We start from the raw sequence: 24,652 nt of genomic DNA, 5'->3' as shown, positions 1-24,652 counted from the left end.
CAAGATAACAAGCACAAACGTTACCTTCTCTCGAAATGTGATTCACCACCACCCTTCAAGGTCTCTCTAGAAGTTCAACGATATCCTAGAAGAGTAACAAGATATAAACTCAATAATAATAATAATAATAATAATAATAATAATAATAATAATAATAATAATAATTTATTAGGGTGTAATAAACGAAAAAAAATATGAATAATGTGAAAAAAATATTATTTATCAAAAAGGGGTTAAAAAAATCTTATTTACCAAACTGGTGTGTTTTTGGAGAAAAGGCCACGGACACTGGGCCCGAGAAACAAACCGTGGCCTAAAGTAGGGAAATCCCACGGTTTCTCGAAGTGTGGCCTGAATACCGGTTCTTGCCACGGTTGTAGAAGCGTAGACTATAGCTTCTTCATAATCACACCTTCTCCAAAAAATTCGTATAAGTTATTTCCACTTATGAGAAATGAATTGTTATATCTTTGTAATATTTCATATGACTTTAATATATTTAAATAAAGAGCCCATATTTAAATTTCATGAGTTTATTATATTTTAAACATTTAAATAAATAAAAAGCCCATATTTATTTTTATTCTTTAAAATAAATATCTATAAAGAACATAAATAAAAATAATACACTAATATGAAATTATAAAAACATATAAAAATTTATTTCTTCTAAGTGAAAATGCAAATTTTTTGGAGAAAGTGAATTTTATTGAATGTGAAGAAGGTATAGGCTACGCTTCCAAAACCGTGGCTAAAACCGTAGTTTAAGCCACAGTTTGGAAAACCGTGGCGTTTCCCGACTTTGGGCCACGGTTCGTTGCTGGGGCTCTATGTCCGTGGCTTTTTCTCCAAAAACACACCAGTTTGGTAAATAAGATTTTTTTAACCCTTTTTTGGTAAATAATTCTTTTTTTCACATTATTCATATTTTTTTTTCGTAATAAACATTAGAAAGAACCATGCTTTAGTTTTGCTCTTCTTACATCTTACTAGTATAGAATCTGTAGAAATTGTGTAATTTAATAAATAAAAAAATAACGTATAGAATAAATTGGGTTGTGTAAAAGATGGCCCACACTATCGATCGAAACCCTAGAATTAGACAACAACCGCCATTGTTATCCCCATTCTACAAAAACACTCTCCGACCACCGGAGCTATGGTGGCCGGAGGGACGGGTCCAATTTGTTTTTAAAAGTCTGAGGATGGTTTTCAGATAATTTTCCGGCGAGGGACGGTTTTCAAATCTCTCTCAAAGTTCAGGGACGGTTATAGTTTTTAACCCTAAAAAAAATAGCGTATAGAATAAATTGGGTTGTGTAAAAGATGGCCTTCACAGATGATACTTCCCTATATAATTTAGCACTTAATAATGGCTATGACAAATCAAACATGAGCTCTCTTCTCACAAAATTACAATGTGCAGCAACCAATATAGAGCCCTTCATCATTCCTTTTGACAGCAGACCAGAGTTATGCCAATATCCTCACCAATTTCATGCTTCCATATATATTGCTCAGTAGAAATTCCCTTCCCCACAATTTTCTTACACTATATTGGACATACATGCCTGTGGTTCCCTGAACCAGTCCTGAAAGGAGTATTTGAAATCTTTTAAAGGGGTACCATATAAAATTAGATAACTCAAAAAGGCCAACCAAAGGGAATTTAACCATGTTTGAAGCATCAAAATTTGGCATACACATACCTTGGAGTTAGACACACACAACAAGTGCCTTTCTAACTATGTCAATATATCATCTTAACCAGCATGATGATCACTCAAATCCTGTTACATTTACATCCAAGTTAAGAGTTAAGTAAGTTCAATTGTACCTGAGAAAAATCAATATAGATCAAACGAATAATGTAACAGATCAGCAAAACTTTCCAGAAACAAAACCAACACATTAGCAAAATGGATCTTGTCTTCTTCCTCCCTTAAACTTTCCATTACCTATAAGATTGAGCAAAACTCAATTATAAATCCGACTAGAAACAAAACCCCTTCAACCCAAAGTATGAAAATGGATAATAAATTTCGACCAAAATCAAAAAACCCTATAAACAGAATTCCTTCGTTTGAAAATAAAATCCGACAAGAATCAAAAACCCTAAATCCCGAAGTAGGATAATCAGTCAAATCAACGAACCAAATACCAGAAAACCTGAAGTGAGAAAATGCAAAATCGGCGACCTAAACCCAAACCAAATACCAGAAGCAAGAAGATGGAAACAAAAATCCCATAAACTGAAACAGACAACGACAAAACAGAGGGAAGTACCAGATGCAAGAAGATGGAAACAAAATTCTCAGAAAAGGGAAAAAATAGAGGGACTTACCACGTTGACGATGAAGACGCCACCCTCAACGAACCAAATCACCGCCGCCGACGATGAAGAACTGCCTAGTCGACAACCCCGCCGTCCGCCGTTGGTGAATATGAAAAACCCTAAATCAGTGAACTCTCCTTTCAACAATGCCTCTCTATTTCCCTCTTCAGAATCTGGAAACTTGAACAATCTCTATTTTTCTCTCTTCTCATTAATGTTAATTTTGAAAATGCTCATTAATGTTAACCACACTAGTTTAACTTAACCCAACCTCACAATTTTATTTTTCGAATATCTTTTCTTTTATGTTTTTTGAGATGTTTAAAAAAGAAATAAAACAAAAGTCAAAGATTCCAGTCAAATGTTTCTTACTGGTCCACATCACTATGGTATGATACAATTGAGGTATGGTAGCATTTAATAAAAAAAATAGCGTATAGAATAAATTGGGTTGTGTAAAAGATGGCCCACACTATCGATCGAAACCCTAGAATTAGACAACAACCGTCATTGTTATCTATCCCCATTCTACAAAAACACTCTCCGACCACCGTGAGTTTGTTTTGAACGCTGTTTCATGATGGCGACGAGTTCATGCGACAAGGTCATAAAAAACACTGATCTTGTGACGAACATTCTTCTTCGATTGCCGGCGAAAGACGTAACCCGATCCAAGTGCGTCTCAAAACAGTGGCTGTCTCTGATATCCAACCCTTGGTTCTGTCACTCCCACACTCACACATCTTCTCCGTCTTCCCTTTGGGTCCGTAACAGCCGTATAGTCTCATTGACCCACCAATCTCAGGTAAGAACATACCTACCTTTTGATGTCGATGAAATTGTCAAATGGTCAGATGAGGGTCCTTTCATTGAAATTATGCAATCATGTAATGGTCTTCTTCTATGTAAATCCTTACTTTTCGATGGCCGTGTTGGCTGTGCAACATGTCGTTACCTAGTCAAAAACCCTGTCACAGAGAAACTTCTCATCCTCCCCTCCCCTCCCAAAATCAAAAGCTATTATTATCAGGTTGGACATGATGATTTCGAAAAAATAGCTGCAGTGTATTTGGATTTTGATCCTTTAAGGTCCTTTTACTTCAAAGTTATTTCAATTGTTAAGCTCCCAACTGGTGGTGCTGATAGTGGGAAGTTTAGGATCTATGTGTATTCGTCCGAGACACATTCGTGGGACAAGGGTGAGGTTTTCTTCACTGCTTCACCCGATATGAAGATTGATTCTGGGGTTTACTGCAACGGTGCTATTCATTGGTGCACTCCTGGTGAGGTTTCAATGTACTTTGATGTGCATGAACAATGTTTTAAGCCATTACCTGAACCCTCATTTAAAAAGACTCGTAGTGATGCCTGCATTGTTGTTAAGTATTTTGGGGAGTTCAAAGGGAATTTGCATTTGGTGTTGACTGAGGGTGATAGCAAGTTAGATTTTGATGTTTTCAAGCTGAAGGAAGATTATTGCAGTTGGGTTCGGATATACCATGTGGATCTGAATCTTGCAAGGGATGCATTTTTTACCAACATTCCATCATTTCATGTGGTATGTGTCGTTCTTGAAGGGAATGAAGAGGATTGGATGATTGTATTCCTAGTGGACTCCAAAATGGTGTCCTATAATCTAAAGGATCATGCTTCAAGGATAGTCCATGAAGTGGATTTTATTACAGAATATCATGTAATAAGAAAATCATTTCATCAGTACTTTGAGACTATATGTAACGTCCCCTGAATGTTATTTGGAAATTTACTTACTTGTGCTGAGAATTTTATTGTTTTTATTTATATCATTTGTTGAACTTATGTAATCTTATTAATATAAAAGTTATGAACTGAATGTGGAAATGTAGATACTTCCTACAGCAAAACACATACATATATATGTATGTGTGTATGTATGTAAAGGGGGCATATCAAGTGAGAGGAGTGAGTGGCTTATAGTGAGAGATGAGAGCATTACATTATAATTGTTGGATCTACATAGATTGTTCAGATTTAGTTTCAATTTTAAACACTCAAATAACTGAGAATTTGGGATTTCACTCCTGGAGTACTAGTCGTTCTTCTTCCAGTAACCCTCTCCTGTGCACCGGCATGATTTCAAGGCAGTGTTGCTCTGTTTCTCCTTCTCTACCACGCACGACAAGCATCCTCTTGCACGACAAGCAGACTCTCATCTGTTCTTCGTTTGACTGCTGTTTTTGCGCTCATCCTCGTCCAATCTAAAGTTGTCAAAGGTGACTGCCAACCACCCTGCAATGTGACAATGACCATATCTGATCTGTTCAGGTGAAAACTTATACATCTTAGCAGTCACAATTAGTTTATTGTTAGTTTTGATTCTGTTTCTTCGCTTTACTTGTTAACAATTCTTTTGATTCTATTGTTCTCACTCTGATTCTTATCCTTCTTCTATATGTTTCCTTCCTCAGCTCGCAAACCTTCTAATCTTCTACCATCAACTTTCATACTTTCATTTCCCTTCTCGTGAAGAACTGAAGTGAGTGTGGTTGACATTTCTTTGGGGATCAGATTAATTTCCTCTTCCCCCCCTGCAATTGTTATAATCCTTGTGCCAGAGAGTAATATGTTTTACAATTGCAATGAATTTTTGACCGAAATTGTTGTCTTTTGTATTACTGCAAATTCAATGGTGGACTTGGTTCTGTGAATAACTGTGAGCAGAAGTTTTAATATCAGTGAAGGGCATGAAATGCAGAACAGTAGAAAATTAAAATTGCTGTGCTTAATTCACCACTTTTTGGAAAGCGAAACGAGATATTTTACAAATTATAGTAATTTAAATGAATCAATTCAATTTCTTAGTATTTCAAATCCTTTGAAAAATCTTTTACCTTTCTTTGTGCAAGTATTTTTCATGTCTTTGGACTTCGATTGAAAAAGTTTAGGCTCTTGTTTCCCATGCTTATAAGTTGTGTTTTTATGTATGTCAAATGTGAAACACTGGATACAGCTTAGAATTAGGAGGTAGATTAAGCTTATAAGTGACTTGTCTATACTGTAATTGCAAAGTAGTGCATTTGTAATTGCAAAACTCTACTGCTTGTTTGTGTTTGCTCAACTTTGACCTTGTGTCATTGTTTAAGCTCTTTAAGTACCATGAACACATCTGCTCTACCTTTGACAGTCTTACTGACCTTCATTGACATTATTGCAGTCCCTCATAATAGTAAATTGAATCATAAAGGTTTGGTTTTCATCCATTCTTACTAAGCAATTGACTTTTCATGTTCAGGAAATTTCATTATACCAGACTAGATTCTATTGTGCTAAAGTGCTAGAGTTGGAGGTTTTAAGTTAATCATTGACCGGAGCTAATTGTTGCTTGTCTAGCCACAGTAATCGCACTGGCTCCTATTCTAAAAGTTATCCTAGGTTCAATTGCTTTTGCAATCTTCTGGGTATTAGCTGTTTTCCAGCAGTGCCTTTTCTACCCGTTGGGAGAACTTCTGGTTACCTGCTATTTAACTACTATTTGCATAGAAGGTAACAGAAGCAGTTTATGTGAATTCAGGGGATAGCTCGCTTAAGCTCATAAGAAATTCCATGAAGTTATTCAGTGGATGTCATAGGAACTTCTTGTCATAGGTGAGACCAATGAAAGTTTTTCTGCTCTGTTCATTTGATGGAAGTCTTGTTTTTGATAAATTTATCTCTTGGCTATTTTCATAGAGCAAATATTGGTTGTTCTCTACCTCTTGACAAGCATAGGGATCTATTCGAAAGAATTCTCAAATTGTCCTTATGAAGAACCTAGTTTAGATGATTCTAGTAGTCTCGAGACATATTCAGAATATGATAGCATGGACTTGGAGAACTTTGTCTGCGAAAAGGTTTCAGAAGAAATTGAAGCAAGAAAGGAGGCAAGTGAAAAAGTTCTGTTCCATCTTCATATGCCTGACACCCTTCTGAGTTTGTTGATGGTATAATATAAGTACCTAACCTTATTGGGCTGCTTTTTCAGCGTTTTCTGTAGTTCTGAAAGCACTAGAAGCTACAAAGACCAGGAATTTACCAATGAACTAAACCCCGGTTTTCTGTTTTGATACTTCATTTTGGGTTTGTCTATATATGCCTTTGCTTGTGGACCTTCTCTTTAACCCAATGATATCACTGTATTGATAACAGCGAACTGACATGCACAGATGTTCATGTGCCTGCTGATTCAGTATCCAAACAGAGTGAGAAATTTAGAATAGATAGTCCTTATGGAGACCCTCCATTCCCAAGTAACATGCTATGAGCTATTCATTCTAGTTGTTTGGTATCTCTACGAACAAACTGGCAGATACAAGGATTCATACAATAGCAAGCTGATACCATTAAAAAGTGAGTAGTAACTTGTGGACCTGGAGCTTTTATGAATTATTTTTTTATGAACTTATAACTGCTGTGTGTGTACACTAACTTTTAAGTTCTATTCATGTTGTAGGAATGGTGGTGTATGACATGTACTGTGAAGATTTGAGTAGATAAGGGAAAACACGAATAGAGCACACATCAAAGGAGGAAGTGCCCAAGTGACAGGCGAAAACGGAGGATCGAGAATGACCCAAGGTGCGCTAAAATCGGAGGGAGAGGATGGGGAGGTCCACCGACCGACGCTACTACTGGGAAGAGAGGGAAGAGAGCAAAGCTGATGAACCCCTGGTTGTAACCCCTGTAGTGTTAGTGTTGTTTTTTCTTCTTATAAATCATAGTGCATATTTGAACACACTTATAAAAAAATCACGGTGAGTCAAAGTCATAGTGAAAAAATGTAGAGTAGATAGCCATTTTGGCCCCTGATTGTGTACACTTGAGACGAAGTGGTCCTCATACTTTGAAAATGATTCTTTTTCGTCCTTGAATTTGTGGCCATCGGTCAAGTTGGTCCTTAATTGAGTTTTCCGTTAGTCCATCAGACGAAAAAGTCCAAATGTATTTTTGCCACATTGGCTTGACACGTCATCAATGACTCACATTTTATTATGTCAATTCAGTCCCTCAGAAAATTAGTAAAAAAAAACCTTTAATTAAGTAAATCTAAAATACACTATCTGTAAAAAAAAAATGATTTTCCCCAAAAGTGATTTTACAATTGATATAGCAATACTATGAATAAAAATGATTTTCCCCAAAAGTGAGTTTACAATTGGTATAGCAATACTATGAATGAAGTTACTGCTACTGATGGCATTGGCAATGAATTAATTTAAAACCATTAGATTTTTTTTCAAGGAATTGGCATTCATAAAATGTCATAATTCAACTCAATGTCAGATTGCAAGCACTGGTGGTCAAGCGACTTCTTTTCTCCAGATTTCCTGAACTCGTGGTCAAGGCTAGGAAATCAATTTACTCATTTTCATATTAACAATTACTCAAATAAATAATATTTAATGGAATTGAAAACTACATCCTCCATTTCAAAACAATACCAATTTTTGTTGTTCTCATTTTCTATTCAACCATACCAACTTGCATGATTGTCGCCATCAAACGTCCATGAATAAAAAAGATGAAAGTGAGAGCCTCTTAAGCATAATCATAGTTTTAAAACTTGACTTGGACTGACTAGTCTGATCGAGATACGATCACCTGATTGGTTTGAGTATCTCATAGGATTGGTTATGTAAGCGAACCGGTACGACTAGGCGGGGTTTTGGTTTGATCGGTCAGTCACCACTTAATCAATGATCATAGTGGATAGCAAGAAAAAAATGTTTATGCTGGCTAACGGTAAGCGCACTAAGCGGTAGGGGCTGATCAATGAGTTTTCTCCATTCATAAGAGTTGATATTCCAACCCTAACCACTAACTTAATTAAGGGACAAAGTGTTGAATCACTTATATTCTTATTTTAATAATGATTATTACCTTTAAAAGTTTCTACATCTTCTTATTTAATTATTTTTTACTGGTTAAAAACCGAGTAAATTAATTTGATCAGTGCCTCATATAATGTTAAGTAAGTAAACTTTCACATCTTCCAATAACCGAATCCTGAACTAAGTTCTTATGGAATCCAGCTATCTGTAGTATTGAGCCGAGTTTTAAATAATACTCCTAAACATTTTTTTTTGGTCAAGGGTCAATGTATCTCACGTTATGGACATACTCCTAAACTTTGGGTGTGTATGGAAGGAAACAGGTGGATTCTGGACATCTCACGTTATGTATCATTTTGGTTAAAACACGTAATGTATTTGTGGCATTTGGTTCAATAAAACACGTAATGTATTCAGCATGCAAGGGGGTATATTTTGACGAAGTCTTCCGTGTAGCAGTGGGAAAAGTGACACACCGTATGTCACTGAAAAACTATAAAAATTAACCTATGACAACAGGTCAATTACCGGGTATGTATAAACTGATAATTGCTATTAAATCCATAGTATAATTTTTTGATATTTACACATTAGTTCAATTCACAATGTTACTGTGCACTTATATAAGTGTCTCGTATTTGGTTTAAAAGGGGAACAATGAAGGGCGTGCCTCGTCTCTTACAAGACTGTGCAGTGCATTCAATTATTTACATTGCTTCCTGAAGCTTAGCTTATTGGAGCTTAGAATCATACCTCTGTTGTCTGGTGATGAATTCTTTGAAGACGTAGTGGACTTAATCGTAATAGCTGGGCAATTGTTTGAGGTACGAATTGTGAGAAATTTATTTTGAACTCGGTAACGTTAATTCCAAATACAGAATTTATGCGGTGTGTGTGGGAAGTAGTAGTTCAGCGGGTATTGGTTAAGGGCATTCTTGAGGGGGGAAAATGATTTGCAAGAAATTTCGTTTCTACAGCTGAGTTATAGGGTTTTGATTTAGGGGTTCAGTAGGTGGGTGTTGATTTAGGGTTTTCGAAAGGTGATTATCTCTGTTTTCTTAGCTGGCTGTCTCTCCCCTTGTTGCTGTTGACTTGTGGCTCTTAATCTGCAGCTTTTCAAGAATGAAAGTGCTTCGTGGGGTTCTGTCTTATTTTAGTTGAGTAGGATTGTTTTAAGAGGTGGAGGTTTTGAGATGTATATGTGAATCTGCCATTTTGATAGCAGGTGGTGCAGCTAGCTCTTTGGCATGTGAAGTTTTTTGCTCCCCTAGATTTTGTTTTGCTGATTCAATTCTTTGTTGCTGCAATTTCTTTTTTTTTTCTTCTCTTTTTTAATGGGTTGGGACATCTATTATGCTCTCGGTTATTTCATTTGCTTATAGAAAAAAGATTGTTGTTTGAGCAGAACAACCAGAACATTTGAGCTATTTGAGCAGCTTTCCTAGCAAATGGAGATGAGACCTATCCTGTGTTTGGTACTGCTTCTACTACTGGTACACAAGCAACGATGAGAGGTTGGGGTTGGCATCCATCTCAAGCCCTATGACCATGAGTATTAGAGCAGTAACTTGTAGTACTTTTGGATTACAAAATTAGTTTCCTATGAACCTATCCAATTTGATTTTATTGTTTTGCGTATTTGTATTTGTAATGTTTTAACAAGCAGGATTTGATACCTTGTGTTGTGTTTTCGTAGTAAGTTTGGAACCTTGTTGTGCACAACTTAACTTTTATATGTGGTTTACAGGTTACTAGACTTAGTGTGGATTATGTCTCTCTCATTTCTTAATGCTTTTTTTATGTGGTGATTTGATGGGTGGATTACTATGGGGGTTGGAAGTTGTTGTTTTTCCTTCATCAATTCCTTCTGGTTATGTTGATTTACACCGTTCTATGGTTTGATTTAGGGTAGTGAATGAGCAAGATGATTGATGATGATGCTGTAGAGCATGAGTGTGTTGGATTCATCATAGATTATGGAAACCCATCGTGTTGTTTCAGGGGATTGTCTTTAATAATGGACCCATGAAGCTTACTGTCAAAAGGGAGGGGTTTTGAAGGGTTATTCATTCCCCATTATTAGCATGTATATGATCAGTTATGTCAAGTTTTGAATGGGAACCGGAAGATCAGTAACTGGTTCAATTTTTTGTTTATTAGAGTCCAATTTTCTGTTTCTTGTTCTTTTTATGTTGGTTGTTCTTTCTTGCCATTCCTTTCTCTCCTCACTTTGTATTAAGGTTTGAACTTTGAAGCACCCATTGTACTTCGTTTTAATGCATTATTTTGACTTAAAAAAAATGGAAGGGGTGTAGGGCAAATATGTGGTGTTTAAGGTGAGATATTTCGGGGATTAATCTCTTGATTCTGTTTTGTTTTCAACTTATTTATGACAGTAGAAAATTAACAAAGTTCAAATGAAGAAGAATGAGGAAACTTGATTGAAGAAATTTAATTTGAGAACCGGACATTTTTCTGTACTTGCTAATCCAGAATTTTTCTCGATATAATTCTTGCCCTCTTCTATTTACCACTATTCTATTTCTTCAATTCCCTCATTTTATAACTGTTCTTGGAATGAACATTGAAGAGAGGTATAGTACCTAGAGGTGGAGGATTGAGCTAAGAGAGAGTGAGAATGAGAGAGAGAGTGCTGAATTTCATGTGCTATTTTATCAAATGAGCCAAAAGTCCCCTATACTTGATAACTACCTCCTATTTATAGAGCTTGGGTACTACCTATTGGGCCAATTGGGCCTCCGAGGTCAAGGCCCATCTGAAGGTCAGGGCCCCGCCTCAGGGCGAGATACATGCTGGGCGTCGCCCCTCTAGGGGCTCGCCCAGTCCACTAGTCCACAAGACACCGAGCTCGAGGTATGAGAGCTAAGTGTGTCTTTTAAATGCTTTTACATGTCTTACAGTACACCGGAATCTGTACTGCCAAAATGGCTTGAGAAAAGAGAAGTAAACTATATCGCCAACATGGCGTGAGTAAAAGGAAACTAGCATTTTCGGTTACCCAGTCCACTGACTTGACGAGCAATCCGAGCGGGCAAGTCCACAAGTCCACAAGCGGCGAGAACGATTACTTCGTATTGCGATAAGTTGGAGCAGGTGTATGATCGTTCGCCGGCGGGAAAGGTGGCAGGCATGGGTCATGTGCTGATCATTCAATCATTGACTGGCGGTAACCCCGGCGAGCGACTGAACTTCGTTGTTGGTGTCACCCGTCAGGCGATGGTGTTTGATCCTTATAGTGGCGAGGCTTTTCGCGCTTTCCCTTATTTTAAAACCCTTTTAAATCTCTATCCGCCTCACGTGGCTGCCCCACGTGATGCGTCGGTTACATCAATTTCCCTCTTTCTCCGGAACCGTCACTTCCCCTTTCATAACCGTCCCATCGTGCGCAGTAACTCCCCGTTGCACGCGACCCACCTCCCCAAAACCATCATGACTTCCAACCTTCCACACGCGTCCAACACGCGTCACCCTTCCAGCTTCTCCCCTTCCCCTATTCCCCACAGTCATCCCTTTCCGAGACCCCTCTTTACTTCCCTAATCGCTTACCAAACTCCCTCTGCCCACTTCCGCTCCGGAGCCGTCGCTTATCACCCTTTCCGCTACCCACTCTTCACATCCTACTCCGGTGAGTCCCACTGTCCTTATCTTTGCATCACACACATACTCATCTTTCCCTTTCTTTCACTTCACTGTCTTCTAAAAATGGCTTCAAACCCTACCTCCCCTAACCACTCCTCTTCTTCCTCCGGAAGCGACCCTGATGCCACCGCCGCCGGCGGCCTCCGTTTAGAGGCCCCGGAGATCCCACCTTACCGACTAAAAACCTACGTCACTCTGCCCTTCCAGTCCAAATAGCCCCCACTCACGAGGCTATAGACCAACCTTCTATTTTCCAGAACAGCGATCTCATCGTGCAGTTCGTGAACTCCCTGGGTGGTTTGTCGAATGACGATGAGTTTAGCGCGAAACTCAGGATCTGGATTTGCAGTCCTGGGGACCGCCCCTGGCTTCATAAGCCAGACGGCGACGTAAAGAGATCCCATTTCTTCTTTGCGTATGAATACATGTTTAGCGAGCTTGGAATCAGGCTTCCTTTCTCGCCCTTTGTCCAAACCGTCCTCCGCGACATCAATGCGGCTCCCTGCCAACTCCACCCTAACGCCTGGGCCTTCATTCGGTGTTTTGAAATCCTAAGCGCCGCTGTCGGCATCGCCCCATCCCCCACCAGTTTCTTCTACCTCTACGACGTCGACCCCAAGTCCATCAAAAACAAAGGATGGATTTCCTTGAAGGCCCGAGCCGGCCGGAAGTGCTTGCATCCCCACAAAAGTAACGCGAAGTCCTCCTTCGCACGGAAGTACTTCCGTGTGGCGGTTCATCCCGCCTACCCAGAGGCATTCACCCTTAGAGACGGGACCGCCCTTTTTCCTCTTTACTGGACGGAGAAGCCCAATGGGATCACCGACCCTTCAGAGGAATCTTTGTCCGCCAATGACAAAGCCTTTCTTAATCTCCTTGCCCCACTTCCCATCCTTGACTGCACAACTGTCCTTGAGGGCGCTGACCTCTCAAGAACTCCCAAATACTTAGGTTGCCCATAGCTCACTTTTATTATTGACATTTCCTTTCTCGTCTCCTATGTTGTCACTGATCGTATTTTTTATTGTTACAGAAGACATGAATTTCACGAACGCCGAGCTCCTGAAGGCCCGTGAGAGGAGAATGGCTCGCTTTTCCCCAAAATTCAACACTGAGGGCGACGCGAAAAAACGGGGCGGTGCTGAGAACCAAGCCGAGAGCACCAAAGCTCCCAAGAGGAGAAGATTGGTCAAAGCTTCCTCCGGCGCCGGCACATCCAACCCTGGCGCTCAGCCCACCACTGCTGCTGCGCCTAAAGGCAAAAATGTCGCTGAAGCCTCCGTCGTCGCGACTATCGAGCCAACCACCGTACCAGCTTCTACTCCTGCCACCGCCGGTGCGACCGCTGCTGTTGCCGCTGAGTCCTCTATTGGCGCCACAGCCGCCTCTGCCGGCGTCAACGCCACAAAAGCTGCTGCGTCTTCCGACACTCCTATTGGAGAGAAGGAAAAAGAAAATGAAACCCCGAAGTCTCCCCCTCGCCAAGATGCGCCTCCTAGCCCGCCCTCAACACATGATGCGGGCTCCATGCCTTCCCCGCCTCATCAAGGGGAAAAATCTTGTCCTGGCGCTGCCACTACCTCTGAAGCGGCTCAAATTGAACAAGCCCCTGCTCCCCAGGTCGGTTCCTCAAGCTATTATAATATGCTCCCCAACGCCATTGAACCCTCAGAATTCTTACTTGCTGGTCTTAACCGTGACGTCATAGAAAAAGAAGTTTTGAGTCGGGGCCTTAATGACACCAAGGAGGAGACTCTTGCTTGCCTCCTACGCGCTGGGTGCATCTTTGCTCACGCATTTGAGAAGTTCAATGCCGCCACCGTTGAAGCTGAGCGGTTGAAGGCCGAAAGTGCTAAGCATCAAGAAGCCGCCGCTGCTTGGGAAAAGCGTTTCGACAAACTGGCGACGCAGGCAGGAAAAGACAAAGTCTATGCCGACAAGATGATTGGCACGGCGGGGATTAAAATCGGCGAGCTGGAGGATCAGCTGGCGCTGATGAAGGAAGAAGCAGATGAGCTTGATGCAAGCCTTCAAGCTTGCAAAAAGGAAAAAGAGCAAGCTGAGAAGGACTTGATCGCCCGAGGCGAGGCGCTGATTGCTAAGGAGTCAGAGCTTGCCATACTGCGCGCTGAGCTGGAGTTAGTGAAGAAGGCGTTGGCAGAGCAAGAGAAAAAGTCTGCGGAGTCCTTGGCCTTGGCGAAGTCTGACATGGAGGCGGTGATGCAGGCTACGTCCGAGGAGATCAAGAAAGCGACCGAAACTCATGCCGAGGCCCTCACCACGAAAGATGCTGAGATTGCTTCCCAACTGGCAAAGATCAAAAAACTAGAGGACGAGCTAGCGACGGAGAAGGCCAAAGCCACTGAGGTGAGGGAACAAGCTGCTGACATCGCCCTTGACAACCGCGAGCGCGGTTTCTACCTCGCCAAAGATCAGGCCCAACATTTGTACCCGAACTTTGACTTTAGCGCCATGGGAGTAATGAAAGAAATAACCGCCGAAGGACTGGTTGGTCCCGACGATCCTCCCCTGATTGACCAAAACCTCTGGACAGCGACTGAAGAAGAAGAGGAAGAAGAAGAACAGGAGAAAGAAAACAATGAATAATGTAATTTTAACATTACTTTAGCTTTTACTGTCACCTTGTAGTGTACTTTTCCGCCATTCGTCTATGTTTAAGCAACCCCTCGCCATAGCTTTTTATATCGCCGTTGGATATTTTGTAAATCATGTTGGAATGCTTCCGCCGCCTTCTTATGGCTTAAAAGATTTAAGAATAAGTTTCATAGTTTAACCCCTCAACACGCCAGAGAAGTAAGTTTCATAGTTTAACCCCTCAACACGCCAGAGTAGTAACATACTCAACATCCTGAGTGACCAAGCACTCGCCTTCCACCTTATTCATTCGCCGACCTTATATCTTGCGCTATTTTTCACGCGTCATATGATTGAATTACGCCTAACGATTTTGTGCCTTAATTTTAACTAGGACTTGTTGCTTGGTATTCCACCACCAAGACTTTAGACGTTTTCCCCAATAAGAAGAAACGGCCTCCATTCTCGAGGACTTCGCCCGGGGCTTTGCCCGCTCGGGGCTTACAATGCTTGGATCCCAATGGCCATTTGGGGGTCCCAAGACTTTTGCCTAGCTAACGGCGCTCGTCGTATTCTGGCGAGACTTACCCAGCACATCGTTTACGGGACCGGCGATCACGTCAGACTTTCCGGAGGGTGATTCTCAGGCATCAAAGGCCATTTGTGGAATCGCCACAACCTTCAGGGTTCCAGCAAGCCCCTTTGGGGATCAAGCTTGTCCCACTTAGTGATCGCCGTAATTCTTTAAGTCGATCGGCAATTCCGATCGTCAGGGAATCCCTGGAATTTTTGGACACGAATTTCGTGAATTTTCGTTTTATTTTATTGATGGGGCGCCTCATTAAAAAACTCCTTTCGGAGAAAAAGAGCACGCCTTGTTATTGCAATACATTGGAGAATTTGAAAACACTTCGGAAAATCTTAAAGATATCTGGCTCCGGCGATTCCGCCTTGTTCACTTTCTCGCCTGCGATCAACTATAAAAGTAGCGCAAGCTCAAACCATTGAACGATCGAGGTAACCGGCTTCCATCCAGCTCCTCTAAGTGATAGGCCCCATTACCAAGAACTTTAATAATGCGGTAGGGCCCTTCCCAGTTGGGAGTAAGCTTGTTCCCCGGGGCTCCCGATCGCCACTTGAGGACAAGGTCGCCGACCTGCATATCCCGGACGCGAACCCTGCTGTTGAACTTTGCCGCCACGCGCTGCTTCATCGCTGTTTCCCGAATGTGCGCCTCGTCGCGCGTTTCCGACAAAAGGTCCAGCTCCATCGCCATGTTGGCCTGATTTTCCCCTTCAAAACCTGGTTGAGTCCGCCATGTAAAGTTGTCAATCTCCACCGGCAACATGGCGTCTACCCCATAGGTCATTCTAAAGGGGGTTTCCCTTGTAGTAGATTGCTCGGTGGTGTTGTACGACCACAGCACCACCGGAAGTTCATCCAATCACGCTCCCTTAGCCTCCGCAAGCCGTCGTCTTAGTCCTCGCAGGATTACCCTGTTTGCAGATTCCACCTGCCCGTTCGTCTGCGGATGCTCAACAGAGGCGAACCTCATCTGTATGCCCATTTCCCTGCAGAACTCCCTTGTTTGGCTGCTTGAAAACTGGGTCCCGTTGTCAGATACGATCGCCCTTGGGATTCCGAACCTGCAAACAATATGCTTCCAGTAGAAATTGACTATCTTTGCAGAAGTAATCTTGGCCAAGGGTTCGGCCTCAATCCACTTAGTGAAGTAGTCCACCGCCACTAATATAAACTTCATTTGTGCCCTGGCGGTCGGAAAAGGTCCGACTAAGTCCACACCCCACATGGCGAAAGGCCACGGGGCGCTCATCGTTACCAACTCTTTTGGCGGTGCCTTAGACAAATCCGCAAACACTTGACATTTCTTGCACTGCTTCACGAAGTCCATACAATCTTTCCTGAGGGTGGGCCAGTAAAAACCCGCCCTCAACACCTTGCAAGCCAAAGACCTTCCCCCGATGTGGCTCGCGCACACTCCTTCATGTACCTCAGACATTATCGCTTCGTACTTCTCTGGCGGTACGCATTTCAACAATGGCGTTGAGAAACCACGGCGATACAAGTGTCCATCAATGAGAGTATAGTGACTCGCCTCCCGCCGTTGTTCCTTCGTGCATTGCTCCACTTCTGTCGGGTCCCCCGCCAAGATAGATTTTATGGAATCCATCCATGTTCCCCCTCTGTTCACGCAAGCCATGAGCTCGCCTTCGATGCTTGGGTACGCCAGCGTTTCCTGAATCACACTTTTGTTATTGCCGGGCTTCCGCGTGCTCGCCAATTTGGCCAGCGCGTCCGCCCGCTGATTTTCTGCCCGAGGAACGTACTCCACCACGACCTCTTGAAAAAGTGTCATCAAATACCGTACCCGCTCAAGGTACTTGATCAGATTAGGATCTTTGACCTGGAAAGTTCCCTTTACTTGATTCTCCACCAATTGTGAGTCCGTTCTTATCAACAAACTCCCGATCTTCACTTCCCGCGCCAACTTCAAGCCGGCGATGAGAGCTTCATATTCTGCTTGGTTGTTCGTTGCTTTGAACTCGAATTTCAGGGATTGCTCCAACACTAGTTCTCCCGGCCCTTCTAACGTTACTCCCGCGCCGCTGCCACTACTATTGGAGGATCCATCCACGAAGAGAGTCCACTGAGTGTCCACTCTTTCAAACCGATCTGGAGTCAACTCGACCACAAAGTCAGCTAGCGACTGCGCACCAACCGTGCCCCGCTTATCATATTGCAAACCATACTCTGACAATTCAACCGACCAGGCGACCAATCTACCTGATAAATCCGGTTTTTGTAATACTTGTCTCAAGGGCAAATCCGTCCGCACCTTCACGGGAAAACTTTGAAAATAAGGTCTCAACCGCCGGGCGGTGACGAGGACCGCCAGCGCCGCCTTCTCAATTTTCTGATATCTGACCTCCGCGCCCTGGAGTGTGTGACTAACAAAATAAACAATTCGATGCTCGCCATCTATCTCCTGCAACATCACAGAACTCAGAGCACTATCGCTCACAGCAAAATACAAATGCAGCGGGTGTCCCTGTATTGGTTTCGACAAGATTGGCGGTGACGATAGGAGTTCCTTGAGGCGAACAAAAGCTTCCTCACACTCCGCCGTCCACTCAAATGCGACATTCTTGCGCAGACACTTGAAAAAAGGGAAAGATCTGTCACCAGACTTGGGAAGAAACCGAGACAAAGCTGCTATTCGCCCCGTCAAACGTTGGACCTCTTTCACATTAGAAGGGCTTTTCATCTGCTGAATCGCCTTGCATTTTTCTGGGTTTATCTCGATTCCTCTGGATGTGATCATGAATCCCAAAAACTTGCCCCCCTGAACACCAAAAGAGCATTTCTCCGGGTTGAGGCGCATATTGTGCTTCCTTATTTCGCCAAATGCTTCCTCCAGATCTTGATGATGGTCTAAACCACGTACTGACTTAACAATCATGTCATCAACGTAAACCTCCATGTTTCTTCCCACCTGCCCAGCAAAAACCCTATCCATCAATCTTTGGTAGGTCGCCCCAGCGTTCTTTAGTCCAAACGGCATGGTGCGATAGCAATAATTGACTCTGGCGGTCATAAAAGCCGTTTTGTCCTTGTCTGCCGGGTGCATGCGGATTTGATGATAGCCAGAATAAGCATCCATCAAGCTAAGCAGTTCGTTGCCCGAGGCACCATCAACAAGGCTATCGATGCTGGGAAGGGGATACGAATCCTTTGGACATGCTTTGTTTAAGTCTGTGTAATCTACACACATTCGCCATTTCCCGTTCGCCTTCTTCACCATTACGACGTTCGCCAACCACGTCGGATACTTCACCTCCCTGATGAACTCTGCCGCCAGCAACTTGTCGACTTCCTGTTGCACCGCCTTCCCTTTGTCGCCACCCAAGCGCCTCCTGAGTTGTGAAACTGGCTTGACACTTGGATTCAATGCTAACCGATGACATATGAAGTTTGGATCAATTCCAGGCATGTCTTTGCAGCTCCAAGCGAACAAGTCTAAGTTCTCCCCAAGCAGTTTTGTCAGGCGCGTCTCCTGCTCTTCCGTCAGTCTGGTCCCAATCTTCAAAGTGCGATCGCCAAACTTTAGCGCCTTCGTTTCCTCAATTGGCGTGGGCCTATTTACTCGCCCCTCGCCCCGGGGATCAAGATTTTCATCCGAAGCTTCGATTTCATAACATCTATGACCAACCAACGCACTCTTCTTGCCATACAAGTTAAGGCAATTATTGTAACACTCCCTCGCCATCTTCTGGTCCACCTTCAGCTTTCCCACCTTTCCACTGCTTAGCGGATACTTGACCGCCAAGTGGGCTGTTGAAATTACAGCACAAAGGCGATTCAATGTATTTCGCCCAATGATGACATTGTAAGATGCCACCACCTGGAGAACCAAATACCTTACCTTCAAAACCCTGGCACACTCATCTTCCCCAAATATTGTGTCTAGATCAATGTATCCCCGCACCATTACTTGCTCCCCCGCGAAACCTACCAAGGTTCCCGCATATGGAGTCAGATCATTGTCAGTTAGTCCCAACTTGTCAAATGCATCACCATAGATAATATCAGCCGAACTACCCTGATCCAGGAGTACCCTTCTGACGTTGAAACTGTTCATCCTTAACTGTACCACAATCGGGTCGTCCTTATGAGGCTTTATCCCCTCAAAGTCCGCCATCGAGATTGTTATGTCAGGGTGTACGAATCCAAAAGCGACCTCATGAACGGAATTAACGGCACGAACATGGCGCTTACGCGCCGCATGAGTGTCGCCACCGCCGCCAAATCCCCCGGCGATGGTGTTGATGGTCCCGACGGGCGGGCCTGAGTGTTGAGCGAACGTGTCATCAGCCCCTTTTGTGGCGATAGCCGCTGTTTCTTGCTTTTTCTTGCCCTTAGTGTCCGCTCGCTCCTCTTCCCGCTTGTGCGCTTTGTTTTGATCGCCACCGTTGCGCCACTGACCTTGACGATTTCCTTGATATCCCGCCCGAATCAACTTATCAATCTCCCGCTGCAAAGTCCAACAATCATCCGTATCATGCCCGGCGGACCGGTGGAACTCACACCACTTCTTGGGATTGGCGTCCCGTGGCTGATACTTTGGGGCCTCCGGTTCATCCACTAGATTTGCGTCCCTCGCCCCTTGGAGCATATCCGATAAATCTGTGTTCATCACCATATCAGTTTCCTCCCGCTGGCGATGAGACTTAGATTGCCAAGGCCGACGTTGTTCATAATCATCGCGCCGTGGATACAACTGTTCCTTGGTCGGTTTGAATACCGACTTCCCCTTACCTGGTCTCTGCTGCTTGCCATCCCCCTTATCTTCGCCGCTCCTATCTTTTTTCGCGTGCTTGGGCGACGTGTCGCCCTTTTCCAACTTCGCGCGCTTTCTTTTGAAAGCGTCATCCTCCTCGTCGAGAATATAAGTGCTGGCACGAGCACGCATCTCTTCCATCGAGCGCGCCGGCTTACGTGTCAATTTGCTGTTCAACCCCCCCGGCAGCAAACCGTTTTTAAATGCTAAAGCACAAGCTCGAGGCTCCTCGTCCTCTACCTTTACCGACGCCGCGCTGTACCTTGCCATGTATTCTTTCAGTGACTCCCCTTCCTGCTGGCGAATATTGTATAGGTCATTGATCGTCACCGGCTGATTCTTATTTGCCGAGAATTGCACTAGAAACTTGGATGAGAAGTCTCTGAAATTTGAAATCGATCCTCGCGGCAAAGTTGTGAACCACGCCATCGCCGTCGATTTGAACGTCGATGGAAACATCCTGCACTTCACCGCATCTGACGCCGCAATTATCACCATCTTCGTATTAAAATACAGAAGATGATCCTTCGGATCGGAATCTCCGGAGTAAGAATCCAGAACTAACGTTTTCATGTTATCCGGAATCGCCACACTCTCGACATCTTCCGAGAACGGACGGAACTCAGCCACGGAATCTGCTTCTCTGCTTCCATCATCTCGCTGCTCGCGACGGTAGAAATCTAACTGAGCCTGTAGATGCTCATTCCGCTGCTGGATGTTGCCAATGCTGCGCATCAAATGGCGCCATTGCTCCTGTGTCACCGTTGGTTGTTGTTCCGGAGCAGGTGAATTCTCTGGTGAGCGCTCCAGAGACCCCACCTGTGAAGGCGATGGAGGAGGTGGTGGTGCAGGAGGTGATGGAGGAGGAGAAGGCGATTGTACTCCTGTCGTTCGTACCGGAGAATCCAGGTCCACACGATGAGGCCGCCGAGGCGGCGAAATCCGCTGTCGCATTGGTGAATGATGTTGCCTCCTGCGTCGAGTCTCCATCCAAACCAGAAACGATGCAAACTCGATCGGAAAACCAAACACTAGTCACAGAATCAAAATCAGAAAACCAGAGAATTGCCTAATCACAATCAGAGGTAACTTCATGCACAATCAATCCACGTGAATGGGAGTAGAAAGTTTACAGTCCCCACAGACGGCGCCAAATGTTCTTGGAATGAACATTGAAGAGAGGTATAGTACCTAGAGGTGGAGGATTGAGCTAAGAGAGAGTGAGAATGAGAGAGAGAGTGCTGAATTTCATGTGCTATTTTATCAAATGGGCCAAAAGTCCCCTATACTTGATAACTACCTCCTATTTATAGAGCTTGGGTACTACCTATTGGGCCAATTGGGCCTCCGAGGTCAAGGCCCATCTGAAGGTCAGGGCCCCGCCTCAGGGCGAGATACATGCTGGGCGTCGCCCCTCTAGGGGCTCGCCCAGTCCAATAACAGTTTTTCACCGTGTCTGTTCTAAATTCTTAATCTCTTAAGTGTTTGCTAATGTTATAGAGTAATAGAAATGAACCAGTTGAAATTGGATGTTGACAATTTCTTTTTATCATATGCTACCAATGATAGGTTCGTATAGAGCTAAATTATTAACACCAATTTCGTTCTTTAAACCCCAAAGTGAATAATTTGAGTAAGCCTACATAAAACCACTCTATCATTCTTTAAATATCTTATTAACGTTCCCAGCCCCACAGAATGCTATACATATGCATACTTCAAAATAGTTAGCATCCATCCACAAGGGGTGCTTAGAACTTAGTAGGCATATATAATAAATTTGTTTGCTACTTGTTTCTAACATGAAAATAGCCTCATAACATAATACTCATTACACATAATAATGACATGAAAGAAAATAGTCTTATAACATAATACATATTACACATATATAGTGTGGCCAATGCCCATTGTAATGGTCCATTCTGAACATGACATAAATACCCATATACCCATATACTACACCATACCCCACCATAGCCATATATTACACAAAACACATGAAAAAGTTGAAGACAGCATAATACAAAATATGTCTTCATTCCCAGATCGATCGGTTGGGTTCCTTAGGCTAAACACCATTCTATTTCACCATACCAAGCCAAAACCCAAAACATCATCACTTAACATAACAGCCCACACCACCTTCACCTCTACGCAGCCTCATGCACGAGCTACGCAGTGTTGGAGAAAATCATGTCATGCCAGTAACGTTCAGCATTTGCCCCAAGCTCATCCTTGCACTCATTATGATCACCCATTAAAACTTGCATTGCTACTCCCATCCTCACAGGCCGTTCCTTTAACTACATCAAATGCATAGATTTTGATTACATAAATAAATATTTTTATAATTCATAATTGAAACCAAAACCAGTAAATGAGTAGTGGATTGTCACACTTACCACCCCAACAACATTGGGTTTGAAGTAAATGTCCATATCAAGCCACGAAATTACCCACAGTGCTGACAAATCACTGCATGTTGCCAACATACATTAAAGTGAATGAATTAATAAAAGATATGCCAACATACATAAAAGTGAATGAATTAATACAAGACTGGAATTAGTCACCTTCGTCCACAATCTGGGATGCCCCTTGCTTCTACAACTTCCCACTCTCCAAAGTGTTGAGCTAATCCGTTCAGGTAGTCTGGTGGGTATAAACCAGTCTGCAGCATCTCACTCAAAGTCGTGGCCTATTTAAACAATGCGCAAATTGTATTTAGGAATGACCAAGTGTTTACAACCCCAATTAATTATATAGGTTAACAATGAAATTATACAACTATAATTGATGTAGTTAGACTGACCAGTTCTGGTAATGAATTATATTTCTTAATTAAGTAATATTTAAACAATTTTTTTTTACATAAACCCAAAATGTAGCTCCTGACAAAAAAGAATAACAAAAAATCAATGCTGCAAGACCAACCTTTTCTTTTATTTCCTCCCCTCTACCCTCCCCTGGGTCTTACATAATGGTAACCCTCTATCCTAATCAAATGAACTCAGATAATTAAGGCATTTACTAGTAAGTACAACTGTTGCACTATTAATTCAGCCACATGGCTTCCTTCAAACTAGGTCTCTACCTTCTTGTGTCTGTCTTTGCCCTCCACCTGCTTCCAAGACCAGTCATGTGTGGAGGTAATACAAAAACCGGTCCCTGTTTATTTAATATTTGTCATATTACTTTGTCTCTAGCTAGATTTATATTTTTGCTATGTTAATTTGAGACCACTTGATACAAAATATTACCTGATCTGCGGCTTACAAAGGCAATGGTCCTTCAATTACGAGAAAAATACTTTTACTTTTTATTTAGAAGTATCTGTTAATATCTGTTGGTGAAGCTCTCTTTGCCTTTTAGTCCACAGATTGCTTCAGCTGGATCGTGTTGTCTTCTCGGTGCCATTTCGAATAATCTGTTGTATATTGCGAACCTTGGAGACTCTATTTCCACCATTTCCTTCATTCTCTTTCTTATCATCTTATTCAAGTTACTTAAAAGATCAACTTCTAGCAGCTTTACAAATTAAAGAATCTGGTTTAACAGAAGTTCCTACTGTTATAAACAATGCTCCTGTCATATAACCTCCACTAACACCCATACACAAACTAACAAGGAAATGGAGAAAGCTCTTGTTCATGTTTTACTCAATTTTGTTTTTGAGTATATATAACTTTCAGCTGCAACACTAGAATCCCCTTACTATATCCCCCTGATCAATTAATTTATTAATTATCAGATTGAATTCACATATTTCACTTTGATAGATGGTTATAATTAATGAAAAAACTCCAAGCTATCAAATCTTTATTTTGTGTAAAATAATCAAATATACCACACAACAGATTAAAAAAAATTGCTTCATCATGATTTATACAAATTAACGAAATCATAGATCTAAAATTAAATATCTGAAAGCAAATATTACCCAAACCAAAGATCAATGAATCTGGTATAGCTTGGTGAAGATCTTCCCAGGGCGCTTGTTCCCATCAACAAAGGAACCATCTTCACCTCTTCCATGCTTCATCAAACCCCTCATATAGCTCATATCCAAGCTCACATACTTCACCAACCCCAATTTCTGAATCTCCTCAACCACCCCCAATTCCCCGATCGAAACCACACTGAAGTCAGTCGGATACTTCGCCGCCGGGTTCCGCCGCTCGATCCACCGCCACCCTTTGGAGCATAGACGAGATTCCAAATAGGCGCGGTTGTGGCGAGGGATTTGGGGTTAGGGTTCGGAAGAGGGTGATGAAGAGAATGAGGAGGGAGAAGAGGGAGCTCCGGTGGTCGACGACAGCTTCACCTTATGCTTCCCCCACCGTGGTTCAATCCTCAGGTTACAATTTCAAAACCATTTTACAAAATGGTTCTTTCCAGTTTCTGGTTTGATGAGTTCCAAAAAAAGAGAGTTTCTGATTTGATAAGTTTGATGAATAATAGACCCAAATAATACCCCTTAGGGAATTAGATTTCCCACCCCCTGTTTTAGAATTGCCACCCTAGCCTTTTTAAAAAAATGTCGGGACTACCCTCCGGGACTTAAACCTCCATACCAATCCAGAGGTTGATGTTCTGGACTAGTCCGAGAGTTAAAAGTTCGGATTCTTTAGTTACAGTTAAAATAACATGATCGGTGTCGTGGCCGTCTTGGAGGACTTGCCTAACGAATTGTTGGGTTGAAATGTTTGGTTTGTAATTGTGGTGGTGGTTGAGATTGTAATTGATGAATATGCCTTTTGGTTTGGTTTTAACTTACTGCATTCTGCTGCTTGGTAAGAGTTATCCAGGACTTTAAGTTTCGAATCTATCCAGGACTTTAAGTTTCGGATCAAT

General features: G+C 42.6%; 2 protein-coding genes and 2 long non-coding RNA genes across 9 annotated transcripts; 2 read left to right on the top strand and 2 right to left on the bottom strand.

The window, feature by feature from the left end:
- Window positions 1-1,301: 1,301 nt before the first annotated feature.
- LOC130718892 (uncharacterized) lies at window positions 1,302-2,566 on the bottom strand. The gene is made up of 3 exons (XR_009012858.1): window positions 2,345-2,566; window positions 1,710-1,790; window positions 1,302-1,592 (listed from the first exon to the last, which is right to left on the bottom strand). It is a non-coding gene; the product is annotated as an uncharacterized LOC130718892 (long non-coding RNA).
- Window positions 2,567-2,781: 215 nt separating this feature from the next.
- Window positions 2,782-7,342, top strand: LOC130720302 (F-box protein At5g07610-like). 6 transcript variants are annotated; one of them, XM_057570932.1, is made up of 4 exons: window positions 2,782-4,639; window positions 4,783-4,850; window positions 5,607-6,700; window positions 6,804-7,342. In XM_057570932.1, the coding sequence occupies exon 1, from the start codon at window positions 2,913-2,915 to the stop codon at window positions 4,080-4,082; it is 1,170 nt and encodes a 389-aa protein (XP_057426915.1). In that variant the 5' UTR covers window positions 2,782-2,912; the 3' UTR covers window positions 4,083-4,639; window positions 4,783-4,850; window positions 5,607-6,700; window positions 6,804-7,342. The 6 variants fall into 6 exon arrangements, with proteins under 6 accessions (XP_057426915.1, XP_057426916.1, XP_057426914.1 ...); XM_057570933.1 differs by lacking the exon at window positions 4,783-4,850; XM_057570931.1 differs by having other exon boundaries at window positions 4,783-6,700.
- A 1,460-nt stretch (window positions 7,343-8,802) lies between these two features.
- Window positions 8,803-9,951, top strand: LOC130721353 (uncharacterized). The gene is made up of 2 exons (XR_009013413.1): window positions 8,803-9,005; window positions 9,587-9,951. It is a non-coding gene; the product is annotated as an uncharacterized LOC130721353 (long non-coding RNA).
- Window positions 9,952-21,639: 11,688 nt separating this feature from the next.
- LOC130720289 (uncharacterized) lies at window positions 21,640-24,240 on the bottom strand. Its single transcript, XM_057570917.1, has 4 exons — window positions 23,739-24,240; window positions 22,372-22,496; window positions 22,201-22,273; window positions 21,640-22,101 (listed from the first exon to the last, which is right to left on the bottom strand). Exons 2-4 carry the CDS (start codon window positions 22,476-22,478, stop codon window positions 21,970-21,972), a joined length of 312 nt encoding a protein of 103 aa, XP_057426900.1. The 5' UTR covers window positions 22,479-22,496; window positions 23,739-24,240; the 3' UTR covers window positions 21,640-21,969.
- Window positions 24,241-24,652: the final 412 nt, after the last annotated feature.

The sequence above is a fragment of the Lotus japonicus genome, chromosome 5 (assembly GCF_012489685.1).
Source record: "Lotus japonicus ecotype B-129 chromosome 5, LjGifu_v1.2".
In the NCBI taxonomy this organism is placed as follows: Eukaryota; Viridiplantae; Streptophyta; class Magnoliopsida; order Fabales; family Fabaceae; genus Lotus; species Lotus japonicus.
Note: the sequence above shows the minus strand (reverse complement) of the source record. Positions and strands in the feature narration are given on the sequence as shown.